We start from the raw sequence: 20658 nt of genomic DNA, 5'->3' as shown, positions 1-20658 counted from the left end.
TAAAGAGTTGATCATAAATCTTATTCAAATTTCAAGTTACATTTTGTATGAATGGCACATGACATGATCATGACAATACGTAATTCCTAATTTACAAAAAGTTACTTCGTTTTCCCTCTTTATCAACCATGACCTTGAAGCTTCGTCTATTAGTTTTACAGATTTGACAGTAAAATATTGTCTGACTTTTCTTAATGTAGCATTTACACGTTATATTTCTTTTGTAGATCATCCAATGGCTACCAACATTGTGCTGCCCCTAACCATCACGTCGTATATACTGCTTATTAATATCATAAGTAAGATTTATGCCTCAGGATTATAACAGTACATTGTCACGTGATTTTATTGACTACGTCATACGCAGCATTGTTAAGGCTTGAATAAGGGGGCGGGGCCTAATTTATAGGTAAAAGTTTACTGTGACGTCACACAAAAATATGACTTTTATGTGTTTCTCATATAATAACTGAAAATGAAATAATTTGCAACTTTTAACTGTGTAAGCATAATAAACAACAATATAACTTATCAATGCATTTAAAAAAGTTGCTAGTTAAATCCAATGTAGCTGATTAAAAACGAAGCACTCATCGAGATGAACTTTTAAACATGACGTCATATTGGTTAAAATGACGTACTTCATGTGCTGTGAGAGGCAGATTGAGGAATTTTTTTATCAATGAAAAATGCGTTTTATTATTAAACGGAATATTACTTACAGGTTTTAAATAGTCGATTAATACGAATGTATAGCCTTTGTTTAGTGCGATTATTAATCAACTACCAAGAGAATGTATTTTATTAATTATATCGTGTTATTATGTACAGGTTACGTATATTTTACATCGAGATGCCTCACAAAATCGTACTTTCGCAAGGGCATACACTGCATAGATCTGAACCAGTTTTTGAATATAGACAAAGGACATTTTCCTTTACTTGAAAAGTGCTGTTGCTTTCTTTAAATCGAGGCTGTGATTTTATAAGTACACAAAATATTTGGTAAAAGTCAAACATATTTCGACATTGGCCTATTTACTAAAAAAATTAACTATTAAAACGCGAATTCTATTCAAAGCAGCAGCACTTTTTAGAAACTACAAAGTATACACAAACAATTAATAGCTTAAATTTTTAATTTCAATTAGGGTATGCCCTTGCGATATTGAAATTTGTTAATGACCTACTTTCAGTACATGAACTATGCATTCATCACGTGACTGTCCATCGATGGGACTAATCTTCATACAGTACACAGTGGGTTATACAATGCTATTTCCAGAAGTATTAAAGTTCTGTGATAATTAAACAGCTTTATTAAAATAAATTCAATTTAACCCCCCCCCTTTTTTCAACGTCTATTTTCCATTGGAATTCTCATAGTAAGCCTTAACAGTGCTGCGTAGATCTTACATTCAAGAGCAAGAGCCACTTAGTGGCTTTTAGACTATATGAAATTCAGAAAAATTGATACAGCTAAACTTTGGTTAACAATGCAGTATTTATCACTTGGACCCTTGGTAACTGTGAATTAATTAAACATTATAACTTTATGAAATGCCTCATCTTTACAATGTTCTGAAAATTCCGTTACAAATGGCTAAAATTTTAAGTATTTGTATTAATATTTGACATGGAACACAACGTTTTAACTATTGAAAATAAAATAGCTTCTCTCAAATTTTGATATCTTTTTGCACTTTTAAAGGTGTACTATCCCTTGACCCATGTTTAAGAGGAAACTACAAAATTCTTACGGATTTACCTAAACGAAGTCCCGATTTTGCACAGGACGCTGCCCCAATTTGCGACAGATATCTCGAGGAAGGATGGTACAGTGCACCTGAATATGAGATTGTAGCATCCCCACCTAGTATAGGGTTTTGTGGAACTCTGTACCCGTTTTGGTTAAAGGGTAAGCTATATCAGGTTCTGGTTTATTAAGATTGAATGTGTAAGTTATGATGAAATTCCAAGTTTATAATTAAAATGAAAAACACACTCTCTCGATTAACCTGAATGTTACCTAGAAATTGTATTATAAAGGAAAATAAAAGTTTCAAAAATATATTCAGTAGCTGTTACATATTTTTAAGAAAAATTAATAACGGAAGAATTGTTAAAAAATATACCCCGATAGTCGAGAGATTTTGTTGGCAAAAAAAAAACGAGACCGAAATTCTACGTTTTAGAACAAGAAAATCTCAAGACTGAGGGTTCTATTTCCAAATATTTGCTACAACGCAAGAATTATTTCTATTCTGCTAAAGTGAATATGTAATCTTCTATATAGAGAAATGGAACATCATCAAGTGTGTTATTAATTCATAATTGAATGTTATCCTCGTTTATTTGTATCTCAAGGATAAGAAAAAGTACTCTGTAATCCGAACGTAAAGTAATATTTTCCACAACTATTTGTCTCATAATAATTAAAATGCCTCTATCCTTCTCCTAGTGAGGGCAGTCAAAACTAGTTTTAATGGTAACAGGGAACATTGCAGATTTTGCATTACGCTCTCAAACTCCCCTTTTTGTACCTTATCTCTAAAAAAGTCCTTTATATACATGTTTGCACAGTATTGAAGTATTTCGTAAAAGAATGATAAAAGTTACAATGGTATCAAGACTATGTCATTTAACGTATTGCACGAGCGCGCAAAATATAATGAATGTTTAGCCAATTATTCAAACGTTTGAACCCTGAAAATGTTATAATCTTAGAAGCTTAATTTCGTTAAATTTGTATAAAATCGCCTCCTTAGGTGAGCTCCCAGACAGAGGTGGGACAAGTAAAGATATGGAAGCCTGCGAGGTGGGATTCGCAGCAGACTGCCAACAGACCATCAATGTCAAAGTGACCAGCTGTGGATCGTTTTATGTTTACTATCTCATACCTCTATCTCTGTGTAACGCAGCCTACTGCTTTGGTAAGCTATTTGTTATCTTATTCAAAGCAAATTGAAGGGTTAATGAGAAAAAGATTTTTCTAAATTTTATTATGAATTTCTGATATTTTTGCATATAATACCCTGGTACAATCTGTTTAAAATGTTAAAAACGAAATTTGCTTTTAAAAGAGGGTTTTAAAACATGGTTCGTATTAATATAAAATAATTTTTATTTTGCTATTATGCATATGTGAATGAATTCATTTTACATAAAATTCCTTTCCCGGTCAAAACCAGAGAAATCTAAATGTTAAAGAAATCAGTTATTTTTCTTTCCAGAGAAAAAGACAAACTGTAAGTAAAGAGACGAGATGTCAACCCACTAAATAATATATATTTCTGTTAATCAATGTTCACTCATATGAAAATTATTTTTCTATGTATTATGACGCCTTTACCCTGATATATGAAAATCCATGAATATAAATGAAGGTTCTTTATTGACAAAAGGTATTAATGAGGTGCCCAAAAATCCACGGGTTATTTATCACAACGTGGAGTACACAGAACGGGAGGACACTAATGTCATACAATACAACCCTGTAGTTAACCTCAGATGTGATTTTACGCCGCTGGATGACCAGACATTGTTCTATGATATAGACTGGATTGTTAACACCAGAACCATTATATCTGGCCAGACTGTCACATCGTCTTCGCTGAATAAGGCCACATTGTCCACTCAGCTTCTGAGTGACCTCAATATCAAAATTGGAGCCTCGGTAAATCTAAGATTTATCATAAGCAAAAGTATAAATGCTGCATAAATAAAATATCTGATGGATATCAATTAAAAGTTGTATTAAAAAGATACGTTGTGCTCAGAGAATACGAGAACATGAAATTAAGATTTTAAAATCGTAATAAAATCAAATCATGCACAATACATTCTTATTATTGTAAAAAAAAAAATACATTTTATATTTACGATGAACAGGGTACTTCTGTAATTTGCAGATTCAGTGCATTGTAGGAGCCAAATGGACAGAAAAAGACAAGCCATGTACTACCACCTCCAGTTCTCTTTTCTTTGCTGGCATCCAGGTAAATTATTTACTGTCAAATCATTTTATTCCGTAGTGTCAATGTCTGTGGGCAAGCAAAATTTTACTGGTGCGTTGAGTTACTCATTCATAGAGTTAATACATGGAAATAATACGTAGAAAAGATAATCATTCATGGGATACAGTGAGTGAAGAAGGTACAGTTGGGTCTTTATTGAGCCCTAAAATGTGTCTTAAAAAGTTTTGAAATATGCTTTAAGATGAGGTGAGTAGATGAATTTGATAAATCATTTCATACTTTTTTTAGTCCAATATTCATACACTGAATTGACAACGGGTTTTTCCGTTATTGTCTATCATGACAAAGAGCACATAGCGGGTGTGACTGGTCGGCAGGGGATACGCACTCCCCAATGGCACCTGATCCCACCTCTGAAGTTTTGGAGGTCCGTGTTTGCTCTGCTCCTACTAGTATTTTGTATTATGAATTTAACATCTTCAATACATTTCGTTATCTACATCTATTTCATTAAGAAATTGACTCAAATGAGGACCATTCTGGAAATATCACGTCCTTAATTTGGTGCATTTTTAAAGTTATATGTAGAAAAGTCTTAAAATGAATCATCTCTGTGCCCATTTTCCTTTAGAAAATAGTGTCTGCCACCGTCGCCTAGTTTGTAAAATGCTTTGAAGATTTGCATTTTTAAAAATCTTTGTGGGCGATGCATGCACTGAATGTTTTCTGAAAGAAAATTTCACTGAAAAATTGATGCCCTCTGCAATTTTAAAAGAAAATACGGATAATACACAAGTTCTTGAAGTTACAATTAGCATTTAGGAGGTCATATTTGAAAAACCATTGGCATGTTTTACTGCAAAGAATTGTAATAATTTAGAAAGGATGAATAACAGTTTCTAACATTATTAAAGAAAAAAAAATACTGCGCCAGATTTGTATTGAAACCGTAACTCGTTCTTCGTGGGTAAGGATGATAAACAAAATTCACGAACATTGGTTCCCCACAAACAATGGTGATTTTATAGTAATTTACAACAGAAATCTGACGGGATTGTACTTTTGTGAATTCCTTGCAATATTAGAAAAAAATACTCTTACCCTTCATATCTAGTTTTTTCATAACATAAACAAACATTCCTTGATTGTTGCCTAGCTTCAATTACAATTGTTTCAATTAATTTAAAAAAACGACGAGTATTCTTTTTTAATCGCTCCTTTATATGTCTATGATAAATACAATGTACAATGAGGGAATAAAATAACTTTGCTTCTAGGTTTTGACGCCTATGCTAACATTGGAAAGAAAGGGATCAGCCACAGTGAAAATCCGACCAACCATTCCATTCGCCACGGAAACCTTCTACAGTAAACGTCTCAGGAAGTATTTTGCAGGGAGTTTAGATGTAACCATATCCTTTCCTACTCAAATAGCAGCAAAATGTGCGGCGGGCAGTTCAAATCTCTGTAAAATAACAATAGAAGGAATAACTTACGACCAAAGACAAAAGTTTGCTGATAATTCCTGGTATAAAACATATGAAATGGAGGTTCACAATACAGACAATATTGCTTACAACAACAACGTCAAACAGATCGTCTTAAGAATGACAACAAGTAAAGGGGGGAGAAATGCTGCTGACATTTTTAATGACGTCACTCTACCTGATATAAATGTAAGTTAAATTATCAACTTTGACATTCTAAGTGGTAATCTATTGTCATAAATGTAAGTAGAAATAAACAAAGAGTTACTTCTACATAGATGTAAATCAATCTGATTTTAATGTAAGTACACTAACAGTAACTGACATCCTTATTGATGTACATCTACCGGATATAATTAACATAAGATTATGTTTTCCTTGATCTAAATATAATCTTAGACATTAAATGATATCTTTACTAATGTTACTTTTACTCTACCTGATTTTAATCGGGTTACAAATACAAAAAAGATAAACTTTTAGTTTCTCCCTCATATCAAATGAAACTATACAAATTATGATATAAACTTGTAACTTTAGAGATATTATTTAATTTCTTTACCTGATGTTAATTGTGATATTAGATATAATTTACATAAAATGACATCTTTCGGTTTATTTTTATTTTTATTTCTTTTTTTATCAATTGCAAGAAAATATTTTTTTACAGATAAACGTTGTAGAGACGCTGACTGTCTGGAAAGGAAAGCGATGTCAGTCTGTCGCAGACCCCCACATGAGAACGTTTGATGGATAGTAAGTCTTGTAGTCTGAAATAAAAATAAAAGAAAAACAACCTTTAAATCTCTCGGACTTGTGTGTTTACTATTACAATCTTACATCAGAGGATGGAGATCTTAAAATAATACATAAATTTTAAAGGCAAAATCTATTACTTTTCAATATTGAATGCGGATTTTAAAAAAGAAAACATACCGAGATACTAAATATGTGATTTAGTGGAGGATAGTTCGCAGTGGTATAATAATTTCATCGTTTTGAATACACAGACGAGGCCGAATAAAATTCTTAAAATTTATTTATTGATCCACAGTGCCTATGAATGCCAACATACCGGTTGTGCCACTGGAATAACCAGCATTCTCTTTGAGAACAAAGAACATAATCAACAGGTATTTTTTCACAATTTAAACTCAACCGTGTAGCATATTGTACGATCCTCGTATATGTATTTAATAATATTAAATCCAGAATTATGTTTAATTATAAGGTACAAGGAGGCACCACAAATGCTTTAATCCAAATGCTAGATGCATCTGCGCAGTAGCTGTTCGCTCTGGGAGAGACGTGTTTATGTTTGATGCCTGTAATGGTCGCCAGTACATGTAACAACTGCGGAGGGGAATACATCGGCCAGACCGGGACCCAATTAACCGCCCGCATGCGCGTACATCGCCAACAAATTAACAATCCGAGCCTCAGAAACACGCCATGCAGTGAACATTTCGATATTTGCTCACAAGGAAACTACTGTGTGTTCCCCTTTTATAAACTTAGGAACGATTCCACTGCAATGAGATTAGCAAAAGAAAACTACTTCATAAATCTTTTTTCACCAAAACTGAACAAACATTAACATTGAGAAATTACCTAATTTTATATATGATCAATTAGAATTTCTGTTTACTTTGTTTATTGAGACTGAAAAATATGTGATTTATTGTCCATTATTGTCCAATTTGATTTTCCCTAACTTTTACGTAACGTAGCCATACTATGACGTCATAGATTACTTCCTTCCCTGCAAAGACTCTCATGACGTCATGACGTCATATTAACGTTACTAAGCAAAACAATCAGTTCAATTTATGTACACCTGAAGACGGATTATGAGATCCAGAAAGCGCTTGTGTTAAATGAATTTTGGAAACTTCATTTTCTTTTTCTTTTATAATTATATATATATATATATATATATATATATATATATATATACATTCTAAATTAGATATTCTTTCCAACGGGAACATATGTCGCCACGACTCTCAATATGGCCAGAGACTGGTTTATACAGACACAGGTGTATCCGTCTGTTGCTGACGTAGGGAAATCGGGCGGACTATGTGGTCTCTTGGATGGGAATATTAAGAATGATTTGACAAGACGATCTGGAATAGTTGACGATCCAAACAGTTTCAACTACCGTTCTCCTCCGGATGCATTCTCTATATCATGGAGGTATACATTAGCCATATAGATTTGGTACCTTGTCTGGTAAAATATTGATTGAAATATAATGCAAGATAAAATAAGCTGATTACTTCAGCAAATCTTTGTTTATCATATGTATCTATATTTATATATATTTTGATAAGATATACACAGAGTATGGTCCTATAGCACACAGACAAAAGTTCATCAGAGCATATGGTTAAGAAAAATAAAATTAATTATAAACAGAAATGTCTGGGATAAAATAAAAATACATTTTTAATTCACTTGCTAGTTTGTCAACATCTATTCAAAGCAATTGGTTAATTTTTCGAAAGTCGACCTCTCTAATATCTGAAGCGGTTAACATAAAATTTTGTTTACATTGGCATATCTGTATTTAACTATTTTACTATGTATATTAATGAAAATTATATAAAAAAGAAGTGTAAATTTTAGAAATCAATGTTGATTTTTTTATTCTAGAAAACTTGTTCACAATGTTATCGGAAAACTCTCAAACATGAAATAAAATCTTTATAATTTGACCGGCACTTTTATTTGTATTTTCTATTTTTTGTATTAGGATTGACTATTTCAAAGTGTCAGCTTGCACATTGTTAATTGGTGAAAAATTGTAATTAAAAATGAAATTTGGACTTAACAGTGAAACAAATAGGTGCCGGAGTAGACTGTTAAGGCGGAATATCTGATATCTATACTTTGTGGATCTGACATATGAATCTCTCTATCAATAATTTACTAGAGCTAGTTCAACAGAGGATCTGTTTGCTCCTTCCATGAATTTCGGGACATTGAAGTCTTTATCGTTGACAAAGGTAAAATTCTGTTCGTGTAACAAGGGTGTAACTGAGTGCAGCTATCAACAATTCACAGACTGTAGCGATATCACGCGGGGAAAGGAGTATGAATGTATTCTTCACAGTAGCATCAGCAGACGCAAGCGTCATGCAATATACATGCAATCTTTCTCTCCGGATCCCATTGAACTTACTCTTTCAATCGTAAGTCTGTTCAATAAAGCAAATCAATATCATTTATTAACACGACTTATCTCCTATTTGTTCAAGTTTTTTGTACTATTGCAGAGAGTTAAACGACAAGCTTATGATATAACTGAGAACGCAACAACTACATGCAGAGCGGCATTCGAAGCGTCCTTTGCATACAAAACCTGTCAAGATAATGTCGCAGATTTTTCGAGTGACTCCGTGAAGGATTGTATCTTGGATGTGTCGGTGAGATCATTTGAATTCTTATTATGATTTTTGTCATTGAATTGGATGGTCACATAATCACTCCCAGGTTTGATTTCAGTCAAACAACACTGAAAGTCGTTGAATCCTATGATTTATCAAGCATACTACAAAATCGATTGCGTATGTACATTAACATTGTGACATGTATATTTCTAAATCATGATAAAAATTCAAATGATCTCACTGACACATCTTATTACTACTTTTTTCTGTGAAATTTCCTTATATGATCTCATCGACACATCTTTTTCCTGCTTTTTGTGTATGAATTTTCCATATATTTTTTCTAGTTAACAGGAGATCCTTCCTTAGTAATATTCCACATAGAAAGCGCCATCGACCAATGTAAAGCTTTCATCAACCTCAACGAAACGCTTCAACAGGCGAAACCAGAAGTAGCAAGAGAAATAACTAGCATATGTCAGAATAACTGCAGCAATCACGGAACATGCAAAAATGGTTGTTATTACATACAAAATTATTTTTTAAAAATATATTGTGGATCAACATCAATAATTGATTCATTTTATTCTTCTTTTACATTTTTTGAAAATACAAATAAGTATAGCGTGCAGAACTTCAAATAGTAGTCAAATAATTTAGCATTTTTCTTTTTGATACTTTTTAGTGAACTTTCCTCATATTTTGTCCAGTTATTAAAATTTTGTCACCAAACTGCATATATAGTTTAAACGTCATGATCCTTAAATTCTTCAAAAAAGGCTAACAACTATGGATACGTTTTTTTTTTAGTGTGACGTTTTAAGGCAATGCAACTCTTACTACGATGTTGAATAAATTATATAAATGAGAATAAAATAAAGTGCAATCATTTTTACAGGAAGCTGTTTCTGTGATAACGGGTTCGGCGGTAGCGATTGTTCCTTTGATAAGACGATACCTCCCAACATAACGGAGGTGTTGGTCGGTGAATTGTGCGACAAGTCTACAGAAGTCTGTAGCTCCATCACGTTCTTTGGAAAATATTTTGTGGAAAATACCAATTCTACATGCTACATCAAAGTTAATGATGTAAGTAGATTTACATATCAGTGACATGTAACAGAAAAACAGAAATGTTGAAATTGAATTATTAGTTAATTTAGAATTCTTGCATATTTACCATTTACATGATATAAGAGTTTCATTGATATTTTTGTTAGGGAAAAAATATAGAAACAGACAGTTTTCCTTTGAAAAACTCTTTTCTTGTTAGATTTCCGATCTTGGTATAATCGAAAGCAGGATGACGTACAAGAAACCCCTTGAAGTTCACACACTGTATGAGGCAAGCTGCCCAAATCCCAACATCAACACATCATCTTGGATACATCAATTCATTTTCAATGTTTCCAATGATGGTCAGAAATTCACCAGGACTTTGTCGGTTTTCGTTTATGATTCCAAGTGTCAGATTCTACGCAATAACTCTAAGATGGCCACCTTTACATTATCAGCAAGTGACTCTTTCATTACTATATCTTTACCATGTTAAGATTCATACGAATGAGTTGTACAAAATATTTATAGGATAACTACTTCGAAGATCAATACCTGTGTTTTTTTTTCATAAAACTGTATTTTTTATGAATTTATGATATAAAGTGATTAGTAAAACGAATTTTCGATCAAGTAATCTTCAAAAGAAATGATGGCTGCTAGTTTTAATGTGCTTTCGTCCTATATAATTCAAGTAAGTTACTATGTAGGCAGATAATTTTACCTTACTGTACGTGATTCACATTTTTTGTAATTTTGTTAAAATTTCAATATGAATTTCAATCAAAACAACTTCAATACCAAAACGGCTGTTGTTAGCGAATTTATTTCTTCTATATCGTAATGTTAGAAATTTATTTTTTTATTCGTGAATTGGTTTAGGTTGGTTATTGTTTTATCGATGGTCAATGTGTAGAGGATGGACAGACTAAGAAGGAGAACGAAAGCATGATCTGTGATGTTAAGCAGAAATTCTTTGAGTGGTCCTTTGTTAAAGGTTTGTCTCACAATACATAATTGAATTGTAATGTAGGTGTAATAATAAGAAGAATAAAACTTTTTTCAACATAAACTGAAATGCAAAGCACACCATACTTTTAACACATGACAAAACATAATCTCAAAAAATACAGAACTGCATTAATTAGCATAGCTGACATTAGATGTATAGGTGAGCAATAACATAATCTCAAGTATAAACAATGTGTAAAGACTTTTAACTGCTTACACAGTGGATTACAAGCATTTTACAGGGGGTAAAAGCTTACCAAGACAGCATGACGTCATTAACACATAAAATTAACTCGTACTTATACATGTTAGGCATATTAAATAAACATTCGTGTTGCACTCAGTCTTACTGACGTAATTGTACAACATAAATTCTTCAGTCATCAAAGTATTTGAAAATAGACAGAACATCTACTAAATAAAAGACAACAAAATCGGTTATTACAGAAAGTAATTCAAAATCAACCATTCTTTCTTTATCAGCAACAACGGGGAAGGAGAAGATAAAAGACGTTAACACCAAAGCTGCTCTAACTACATCGAAAGAAAGTCACCATCTCCAGCTACCAAACCAGCAGTCAAGTCCAATACTGACATGTTTAAGACTTTAGAGCCATTAGAGCCACAATAGAAAAAGTTAATAATTCTAAATCAATATAATGTACATTTTATTTATATGAATTCAATAAGGAATATTTTGTTGTCACAGTGTAAATTCAATTTCAAACATTCAAAATTCAGCGTCAATGACAGTGATTCAGTCTTCTTTTGTTCTTTTCAATTGTAGCCTTTATCGTAATATCATCTTTATGTAATCTGAATAAAATTTGAAATGATGATTTATATAATTGAGGCGTTATAATGGACATTTGCGGAATAGCGTACAGTGGACTTCAGACTTCGGACTTTAAATAAGGGGGAGCATCTCAAGGTGTAGAATTTATAAATCACATTAATTATTTTACGTTTGAATGAATAATGCAATAGCATTTGATATTAATGTTATCAATAAACAAAATATTTCTGCGACATTTATAAATAGGAAATAAGGAACACTTGGATTACATTATGTTTCAGTCAGTCTCTTTGCAATCGGAACTCGCATCAAAAATGTGTTTTCATTTTCTCTCTTACATCTTTATTTAATTATTCTTTATACGATTTTTATTATTAAATATTTGACTTTCAAGATTTTTTCAGTTTTACAAATTGTTTTCTATATGCCTGTTTAACACCCCCCCCCTTCGAAAAAAAGAGAAAAGGATGTGCCCTAATGTACAAATGTATACCGAATTTGAAATAAATAAAGAGTGATGTATATTTGACTTAGCTGGAAACATGATGCAGGTTCCTGATCTACTCAGCTTTCTCAGATTTATACCAATTTCAATTACTTGGTTCAATCCATTTCAATAAGCAAGGGTTATATACAGACTTAGAATCAGAACTCAAACTCTAATTTGGCTTATTAAAATTAGGGTACAATACGTTAATTAAAAAGCCAGTTGATCCCACCCTCTCACAAGCACACACTTTTTGGTACAGTACTTGTATATGCAGTGAAACTATCTTAATATGCAAAAATATCTAAAAGATAGAAATAAACATACACACACCCTTTCGTAAATACATTCCCCTCCCTGAGAATGGAATTTTCGAGTTTAGAATATATTTTCCTTTTTCGGTTTGTCAAAAAAAAAAAATTCAGGGACGGTCAATTTTCGCGATCAAGCCGATTTTGGGTCTGTTAACAAGCAGACTTTAGGGACCGCGAGGAATATTCGCGATGACAAGGTTCTCGTGAACTTCTCGCAAGCGAATAAAAGTTGGTTTACAGTAACTGGAAACATTAAGCTTTTAGTGTTTTGAATATTTCTTTTTTTCAATATTCAAAAAAAAAAAAAATGAATAAAAACAAACAAACAAACAAACAGAAAAAACCATATTTTTTTTATCTTTGAAAGACAGCTTTTAATTACTGTAAATGGATTATATTTAGCGTGTACGATATTTGGCGGAAGTAGTATAAGACGCCTGGATGGGGTGGTCAACTGAGTGCACTTTTGGGGCTGGGGGGGATAGGCGGGTCAAGTGAGTGCACTTTTGGGGCTGGGGTGAGATAGGGGTTCAACGGAGTGCAGCTCCTGGGGGGGATAGGGGGTTCAACTGAGTGCAGCCCCTGGAGGGGATAGGGGGTTCAACGGAGTGCAGCCCCTGGTGGGGGATAGCTGGGTCAACTCAGTACAACCCTAACCCTAACCCTAGGGGGGCTAGGTGGGTTAGTACATAGCCCCTATATGTCCTATACGGGGTGTTTACACTGTGTTTACATTATACACTATACGCTGCTACTACCATTCACAACTCTGCTACTACGATTTTGGCAACGATTCAAGTTTGTTTAGGGTCCTGTGCAAAAAATATGCTTACCTATGCATTGTGACGTCATACACTTGTAAAATTAAAGTTTCATTTTCACTTTTGTTTCTAAGAAGTGAACTTACATTTTCAGAAAATGTAGGACTATCTTTTGTTTTTACTCTCTTTTTTCTATGATGATTTTCCTACTGTGAAGCTTTTCTTGAATAAAGCTCAATTTCTCTATGACCACGGAAGTAAACATCCTGATGCATTCTTATCATGTGAATGTTGAGAGCGGGTTAATTTTTGAAATATCTTTTCTGCCAGACCTATTTCACAGGTAAGTTTGTCTTATTTTTGTTAACATTTACTATGAAGGTCATATCTTTGCATTTAATCATAATTATGTAAAGTTCTATTTTGAATGTGAATGCTGTATTTATCCTCATTTCATGTGATTTACAGTTGTATAACCTGCATGTAACTCAGAGTACATTTAATATTTGTATGATGGGTCATTCTATGATTGAATTTCAATCAGAAAAATATTCACTTAATTTTGGTAAAATACATGGTATTTTTTACATTTCTGTCCCCTTTGTCTGTAAATTATTGCTTTACTTACATTGTAAAATGAGGTTAAATGTGTATCACTGAATTGTATGAATTTTTCAGGATCAGCTGAGATGTTATTTCACTGGATTATTTAATGGATAGGCTTGTTGGGCATATAGTTGGATATCTCTGGTAAGTTTGTCTTGTTTTTTGTAATTGTTTACATTTCCTGTGAAGTTCATCTTTGCATTTAACAATGATTTATATGTCAAGTTCTATTTTGAATGTAAATGCTGTATTTATCATCATTTCATGTGATTTACAGTTGTATAACCTGCATGTAACTCAGAGTACATTTAATATTTGTATGATGGGTCATTCTATGATTGAATTTCAATCAGAAAAATATTCACTAAATTTTGGTAAAAATACATGGTATCTTTTACATTTCTGTCCCTTTTGTCTGTAAATTATTGCTTTACTTACATTGTAAAATGAGGTTAAATGTGTATCACTGAATTGTATGATTTTTTCAGGATCAGCTGAGATGTTATTTCACTGGATTATTTAATGGATAGGCTTATTGGGCATATAGTTGGATATCTCTGGTAAGTTTGTCTTGTTTTTTTTTAATTGTTTACATTTCCTGTGAAGTTCATCTTTGCATTTAACAATGATTTATATGTCAAGTTCTATTTTGAATGTGAATGCTGTATTTATCCTCATTTCATGTGATTTACAGTTGTATAACCTGCATGTAACTCAGAGTACATTTAATATTTCTATGATGGGTCATTCTATGATTGAATTTCAATCAGAAAAATGTTCACTAAATTTTGGTAAAATACATGGTATCTTTTACATTTTTGTCCCTTTTGTCTGTAAATTATTGTTTGTACTTACATTGTAAAATGAGGTTAATTGTGTATCACTGAATTGTATGATTTTTTCAGGATCCGCTGAGATGTTATTTCACTGGATTATTTAATGAGTAGGCTTATTGGGCATATAGTTGGATATCTCTGGTACGTTTGTCTTGTTTTAAAAGTTTACATTTCCTATGATGGTCATCTTTGCATTTAAGCATGATTATATGGTTAATTTAATTACTGTGCAATACTTATGTGATCTGTTGTCTCTAACTTACATTTATATAAGCACACCCTTATTTAACCTAAAATATATTAACACATGATTAAGGGATCTTCAGAATATTAATAAGTCCTTTTGTATAAATCATGATATAATTTCATAATTCATTATGTATGTTACCCATGGAATTCAGACTTACTAAATGGTGATCAAAGAGATATTAATTAGGAATCTAATAAGAGAAAAGAAGGAATTTACAAAAGATTAATTCTAAGTCATTTACTTTTGTTTTGATTCTAAATATGTGTGATATATGGCATGCATATAATTTCCTTTTCACTTTTGTTTCTTGGTAATGAGCTTTTCAAAAAATGAAGGACTACATGTTGTACTGTGATGATGCTAAAAAAAATATATTTTTCTGTATGCAGTACTGACAGTTATTAAACCAAAATTGAATCTGCTGTTAATAAAAAGTCTTTTAGTGTCTAAATAATTAATTTGATAATCATTTTATTTGTGATATTAATACAGTAATTGTGCTTTTTTTTATTATCTTAAGATAACATGATGAACTTTTTTCATCTGGAGTTAATGTTAAAAACAATTTTTGAGATTAAAAACAAATATTTTCATGATCTTTTTTGACATTGTACATGTTGTATTTAAACATGCATTGTTTCATGCAGTACTCTGTCATATTAACAAAATGGTTTTATTTCTACAGTCATCAACATGGAAGATATGGTTTGTTCCTAACCATCTATAATCAATTCTCTATGAAGTTCAGACTGTCTGCTGTTCCTTTGGATATACACAGTTAGTCAACCAACATAGAAACACACAAACTTGAAGGTAAAGATTTTCAATGAGATACAATTGTAATTTTTATTTATTTATTTTACATATGCATGTTTATATTTTTGAATTGATAAGTAAATGATATATGATTTTTTAAATAAAGAGGGCTTGGTGGTCATGGTCATGTTTTGACTATATTGATCTCCTTTAGAAGAAGAAGAGTTCCATATAAATATATACAAAAATGCATGATTAAATTTTGAAACTAAAATGAATATATTTTTTTTTTGCCAAATAATAGTTAACAGCTGAAGATAGCATATCTATAGAATAAATTAAATATGGCTAATTTGTTAACCCCCAGCTTCCTTAATAGCATAGTTGTTAAAGATAGCAAGTTTTAACACCAATTGCTTATGAATTCTGAATGTTCCATTTAATATTAACATTATATCACAGGGAAAGAATACTATAATGCGGCTCATTAGGATGATCAGAAAAGAAATCTTAATGACCCTCTTGACTATGTATAAAGATTTTAACCTTATAACTGATGTAAGATGATCTGATTGTGTGGAAATAAAATTCCCTTGTGTTTCTACTACCCAAGATCTTCTTATGAGTGTATGGAACTACTGTAAACCTTCTCCTGTTTATAAAAATAATACCTTGGAGCATGACACTTTGTTCATAAAAGGTACTTTCAATATCATTTCTATGAGTTTGTGTTCTTTCTTTTTAATAATGTAGTAATGAATTCAAGTGTTATATCTCCTTTAAACTCATTAATATGTATGCTTCCAAAATCATAGATCTGTCTGTATTAAGTTTCTTCAGCTCTTTGAACACAAATATACCCTGATTCAATCTTATGAGGTAATCATCATAGAGACATCATAGATGATTATCAGAGTGTATACAGTATATCACAATCTTGACCATAAGGTCAATTTAAATGGTCAAAGGCACAACAAATGAAAGTGAAAACTTTTTTTTTTTAATCAGAATACATAATTTTGTAATAAACAAACACTGGAAAGTTACTCTCATAATGAGCCTTAATGTCTTCCAAGAGTTCAGTTTGGACTTCCTCCATTAATCCTTGTATCTTGTAATCCTTGCATCTTCAATGGTTTTGTGGTCTAAAAATCCTGTGTCTTTAACAATCTTTTTTTTCTGACAACTGTTTTCTCTTATCATCTATAAACTTGACTTCTTCTTTAGTCAAAGGTCTTTCAGGGTAATCCAAGTAATTCTTTCCCTCTTTTGGTAATAAATGGTTATATTCCTCATTAGCTTCCTCTGTAATCAATGGTCTTTCTATGTAATCTCTGACAACATTAGGATCACCCTTTTCTGGACATAATTGGTTATATTCTTCTTGAGAAATGATCTCAATAGTGCCATCTTTTTTTATTTTAACTGGTATACCTCTGTCTACATCTTTCTCTGAAAGAATTCTCTCTCCAAACTGAATTTTACTCATTCCTTTACTCTTTTCTTTACTAGAGGTGTTACCCATGGTTAATATGAAAAGTCAAAATCTGATGTAACACCTTGTATTTATACCCTTTTTGTCTATATTTATAATTCCATCAAGCTTATATTATATAACAATTTTTTTTTTCAACTAAGCGTTTTTTTTTTATTTTTCAGGATTCTCTAGTGAGGGCTTATGGAAATGATCTATGTCTACTCTCAGAATGGTGAAAGACTATCAGATTATGCAAAGACTAACAGAATATCCTCTCTTGGAACACTGAAACAAGAAAATCAAACAGGAGATGGATGGAGGATTTAAGAAGCACATAGATAAATATGATTTCCAACTAATTTAATCAGTATTATCATAGACTGTGGTTTACAGGATGACAAAGAAAGGACTCAGGATTGTATCTTTCACTGTCAGACACTGACTATGGATAAAGGGTAATCATTTATTAAACTGAGATCTAGTCAAATCAAGTACAATTGTATTGAAAATATGATTTTCTGATAGCATGAACGCTTTAAAAATTAATTCTCACAGACCTCAAAGTATCTGAATGTGACTTTTATTTTTACCAATTCCTATTGAAGACTGTTGTTATGTATGAGAAGTATACATTTAAACCTTTTATTTTTCATCTTATTTCTATACCCCCCTAGAAATTACACAGATATTCAGATGCTGGATTTAATATTATTATTTAACTTTCCTGGAATGGTAAATATATTTTGTTTGTGTATGTATCATGTTTAATTTTAAATTTAAAATTGGTCTCAATAAGACCCCCAATAAAGATGCAAGTGTCCCATAATCTGTGGTTTAATAATATATTGAATATCTTTATCATACCATATTCATCATACTAATTACATATAGAATGATTGTAGGAATACACTTTGTTGTTTAGGACACTTTGTCAAGGTCAAAGCATAAGGTTATTGAGATAACTACCTTTGACAATAATTTGTAACTTACAAACTTCACATCATAAGTACACAGATGAAGAATCAATAAGATATTTCTATATAGATTTTTTGGATCATTTACTCCTGGGTAAAAGTTAGTTACTTACTGAGATTAGGCTGATTTGAGTCCTGTAATGCAATAACTTAAACATTGTGTGATAACTTATAGACTTTATAAAAATTAGGTGCAAATTCTTAGGAAAGGATTGAAATGTTAATCAAATGTACAATGTTCAAGGGTGTTTATATGACTATTACTATGTAATACCTAGGGTTTCTGTAAAAATCCTATATTCACTACTTAGATAAAGACAGGTATAATATATATTTTAAACTATGATGAAGGGAAAAAAAAAAGTTCAAAAGCTCTCCCCTTCATATCTTTCATATTCTGTCAAACACAACAATAGATAAATTGCAGTCATTTAACAAACTGAGGTCTAATCAAATCCTAGAATTGATATAATTGTGATTTTCTGATAGTATGAGATCTTCAAAAAAAAAAAATAATTCCCAGACTTCAAAGTATCTAAATGTGACTTTTATTTTTACCAATTCCTATTGAAGACAGTTGTTATGTATGAGAAGTATACATTTAAACCTTTTATTTTTCATCTTATTTCTACAACCCCTAAATGCTAGCTTTGGTGTAATTATTACTTTCCTGGAACTGTAAATACATTTTGTTTGTGTATGTGTGTGTCCTATTTTGAATTTAATAGGTCTCAATAGGACCCCCATAAAGATTTAAGTGTCCCCTGATCTGTGATGTAATAATATCTTGAATATTTCTATCAACCATTAGACTTCATGCTTACTACAAAGAACAGGTTAGAGTAATACAGTTAGTTTTATTGGACACTTTGTCAGGGTCAAAGCATGAGATTGTTGAGATAACTACCTTTGACAATAATTTGTAACCTGCAAAATTCACATCATAACTAAAGAAAGATTCGGAGATTTTTGGATCATTTTTCTCCTGGGTAAAATTTAGTTGTTGTAACTTTAACATTTTGTGATAACCTAGAGACTTTACATCAGCTCTATTGGGTGGCATAGCATATTCTTTGGAAAGAATTGAAATGTAAATCATATGCACTATGTTCAAGGATGTTTAAAGACTATTACTATGTAATACCTTAGAATTCTGTAAAAAAAAAAAAAATTTATCGCTGCGTAGATAAAGACTGGTTGGAATAATTTATGTTTTGAAATAAGGTTTAGGGAAAAAAGTCAAGAATGTGGATATGACTTTTATTCAAATGGTGCATTACAGCAACTCTGGTGATTTACATACCTTCAGTCATAAATACATGTAGATAGGTATTTGGAAGACTCCTCTAGATTTTGAAATTTTTAATTCAAAAGTATAGATTTTTTATTTTAAGTTTGAAAGATTAAATGGCAGCATATCATTTGCTTGTGAATTAAAAAATAAATCCAAACATATACATCTTTGGATGATAATTGTAGCATTTTATCAATTCCTGGACTTCGGTCTTGATATCATCCTTATATGTCCTTAAAATTTTAATGACTGTCTTTTACTTTTAGTTGAATTAGTTTCTTTTCTACACGTGAAATTACATCATCCAAAGAAGTTCTTCATCTGTATGTTATATGAAGAAGACAATTTTCATCACAGTGAAAGAGATTGTTTTATTAAACATATTGCATTGATGCACAAATATACTTTTAGATTTTTAATAGCTAGGGTTCATATTTCTTAATATGGAATGCTAAGTACTGTTGATTTCAATGTTTTGTGAACAAAGACATACTAGTAGAAAAAAAATTGTACATGATGTGTTAGAAAAGCATGTGTAAACCTGATGACTTTATATTTGCTGATTAATTCAATTATGAGTTTCATCTTTGTTACATTGTAAACATTTCTAAGTAGGGCACACATCAGAAACTCTTAAAATTCTGACTATCAGGGTTTAACACAACAATTCCAAATGATTTTTGGACGCTTTTTATGTATCAAAAAAAAAAAAAAAAAAAAAGACAAAACAGAATGTTTCTTAACAGATGTTCCAATGGAAAACAACCACAAAGAAATGATTTGATATGTTCTTTATGTGATTCATATAATATGTATTTTGAAATTGTACCCTAACATTTATCTTTTGCATAAATACATTTTTTGTGGAGAATTTCTCATAACTTTGAAAAAGTAGTCTTATTGTATAATATGGTTAAGGTGATTCCACCCTCACAATTTTATAGGTTCAAAGTACAAAAACTGCATTTATTTTCATTTAATATACTTTAAATTTTCCATTTATTGCAAAAAATGTATAGGTCATCATATTATTTAAGAAAACATAAATAAATAGAAGTGTATGTCAACATAAAAAAATCGCACATTTTTTGTAAATGGTATTATGAAAATATGTAAAAACTGGTTAAAATGCATAATTCTGATGCTGAGTGTTCCTAAATACTTCCTACTTGAAAGATACT

The 20658-nt window shown here is 31.4% G+C and overlaps 2 protein-coding genes and 1 long non-coding RNA gene across 5 annotated transcripts; all 3 read left to right on the top strand.

Moving 5' to 3' along the window:
• Positions 1-232: 232 nt before the first annotated feature.
• Positions 233-6810, top strand: LOC134241036 (von Willebrand factor D and EGF domain-containing protein-like). The gene is made up of 10 exons (XM_062723132.1): positions 233-299; positions 1712-1918; positions 2769-2933; positions 3234-3248; positions 3405-3676; positions 3912-3998; positions 5255-5653; positions 6135-6220; positions 6519-6597; positions 6750-6810. Exons 1-10 carry the CDS (start codon positions 236-238, stop codon positions 6750-6752), a joined length of 1377 nt encoding a protein of 458 aa, XP_062579116.1. The 5' UTR covers positions 233-235; the 3' UTR covers positions 6753-6810.
• A 627-nt stretch (positions 6811-7437) lies between these two features.
• On the top strand, positions 7438-11712 carry LOC134241034 (uncharacterized). The gene is made up of 7 exons (XM_062723131.1): positions 7438-7663; positions 8403-8661; positions 8746-8895; positions 9207-9375; positions 9758-9948; positions 10798-10912; positions 11410-11712. The coding sequence occupies exons 1-7, from the start codon at positions 7476-7478 to the stop codon at positions 11535-11537; spliced, it is 1200 nt and encodes a 399-aa protein (XP_062579115.1). The 5' UTR covers positions 7438-7475; the 3' UTR covers positions 11538-11712.
• Positions 11713-13365: 1653 nt separating this feature from the next.
• LOC134241033 (uncharacterized) lies at positions 13366-19741 on the top strand. Of its 3 annotated transcripts, XR_009986564.1 has the most exons (6): positions 13366-13627; positions 13963-14034; positions 14379-14450; positions 14796-14867; positions 15662-15789; positions 17392-19741. It is a non-coding gene; the product is annotated as an uncharacterized LOC134241033 (long non-coding RNA). The 3 variants fall into 3 exon arrangements; XR_009986566.1 differs by lacking the exon at positions 13963-14034 and having other exon boundaries at positions 13368-13627; XR_009986565.1 differs by lacking the exon at positions 14796-14867 and having other exon boundaries at positions 13371-13627.
• Positions 19742-20658: the final 917 nt, after the last annotated feature.

This window comes from Saccostrea cucullata, unplaced genomic scaffold (assembly GCF_032062105.1).
Source record: "Saccostrea cucullata isolate Sc308-1 unplaced genomic scaffold, CSIRO_AGI_Scuc_v1 ctg5402, whole genome shotgun sequence".
NCBI lineage: Eukaryota > Metazoa > Mollusca > Bivalvia > Ostreida > Ostreidae > Saccostrea > Saccostrea cuccullata.
This window is presented reverse-complemented; position numbering and strand designations above follow the sequence as displayed.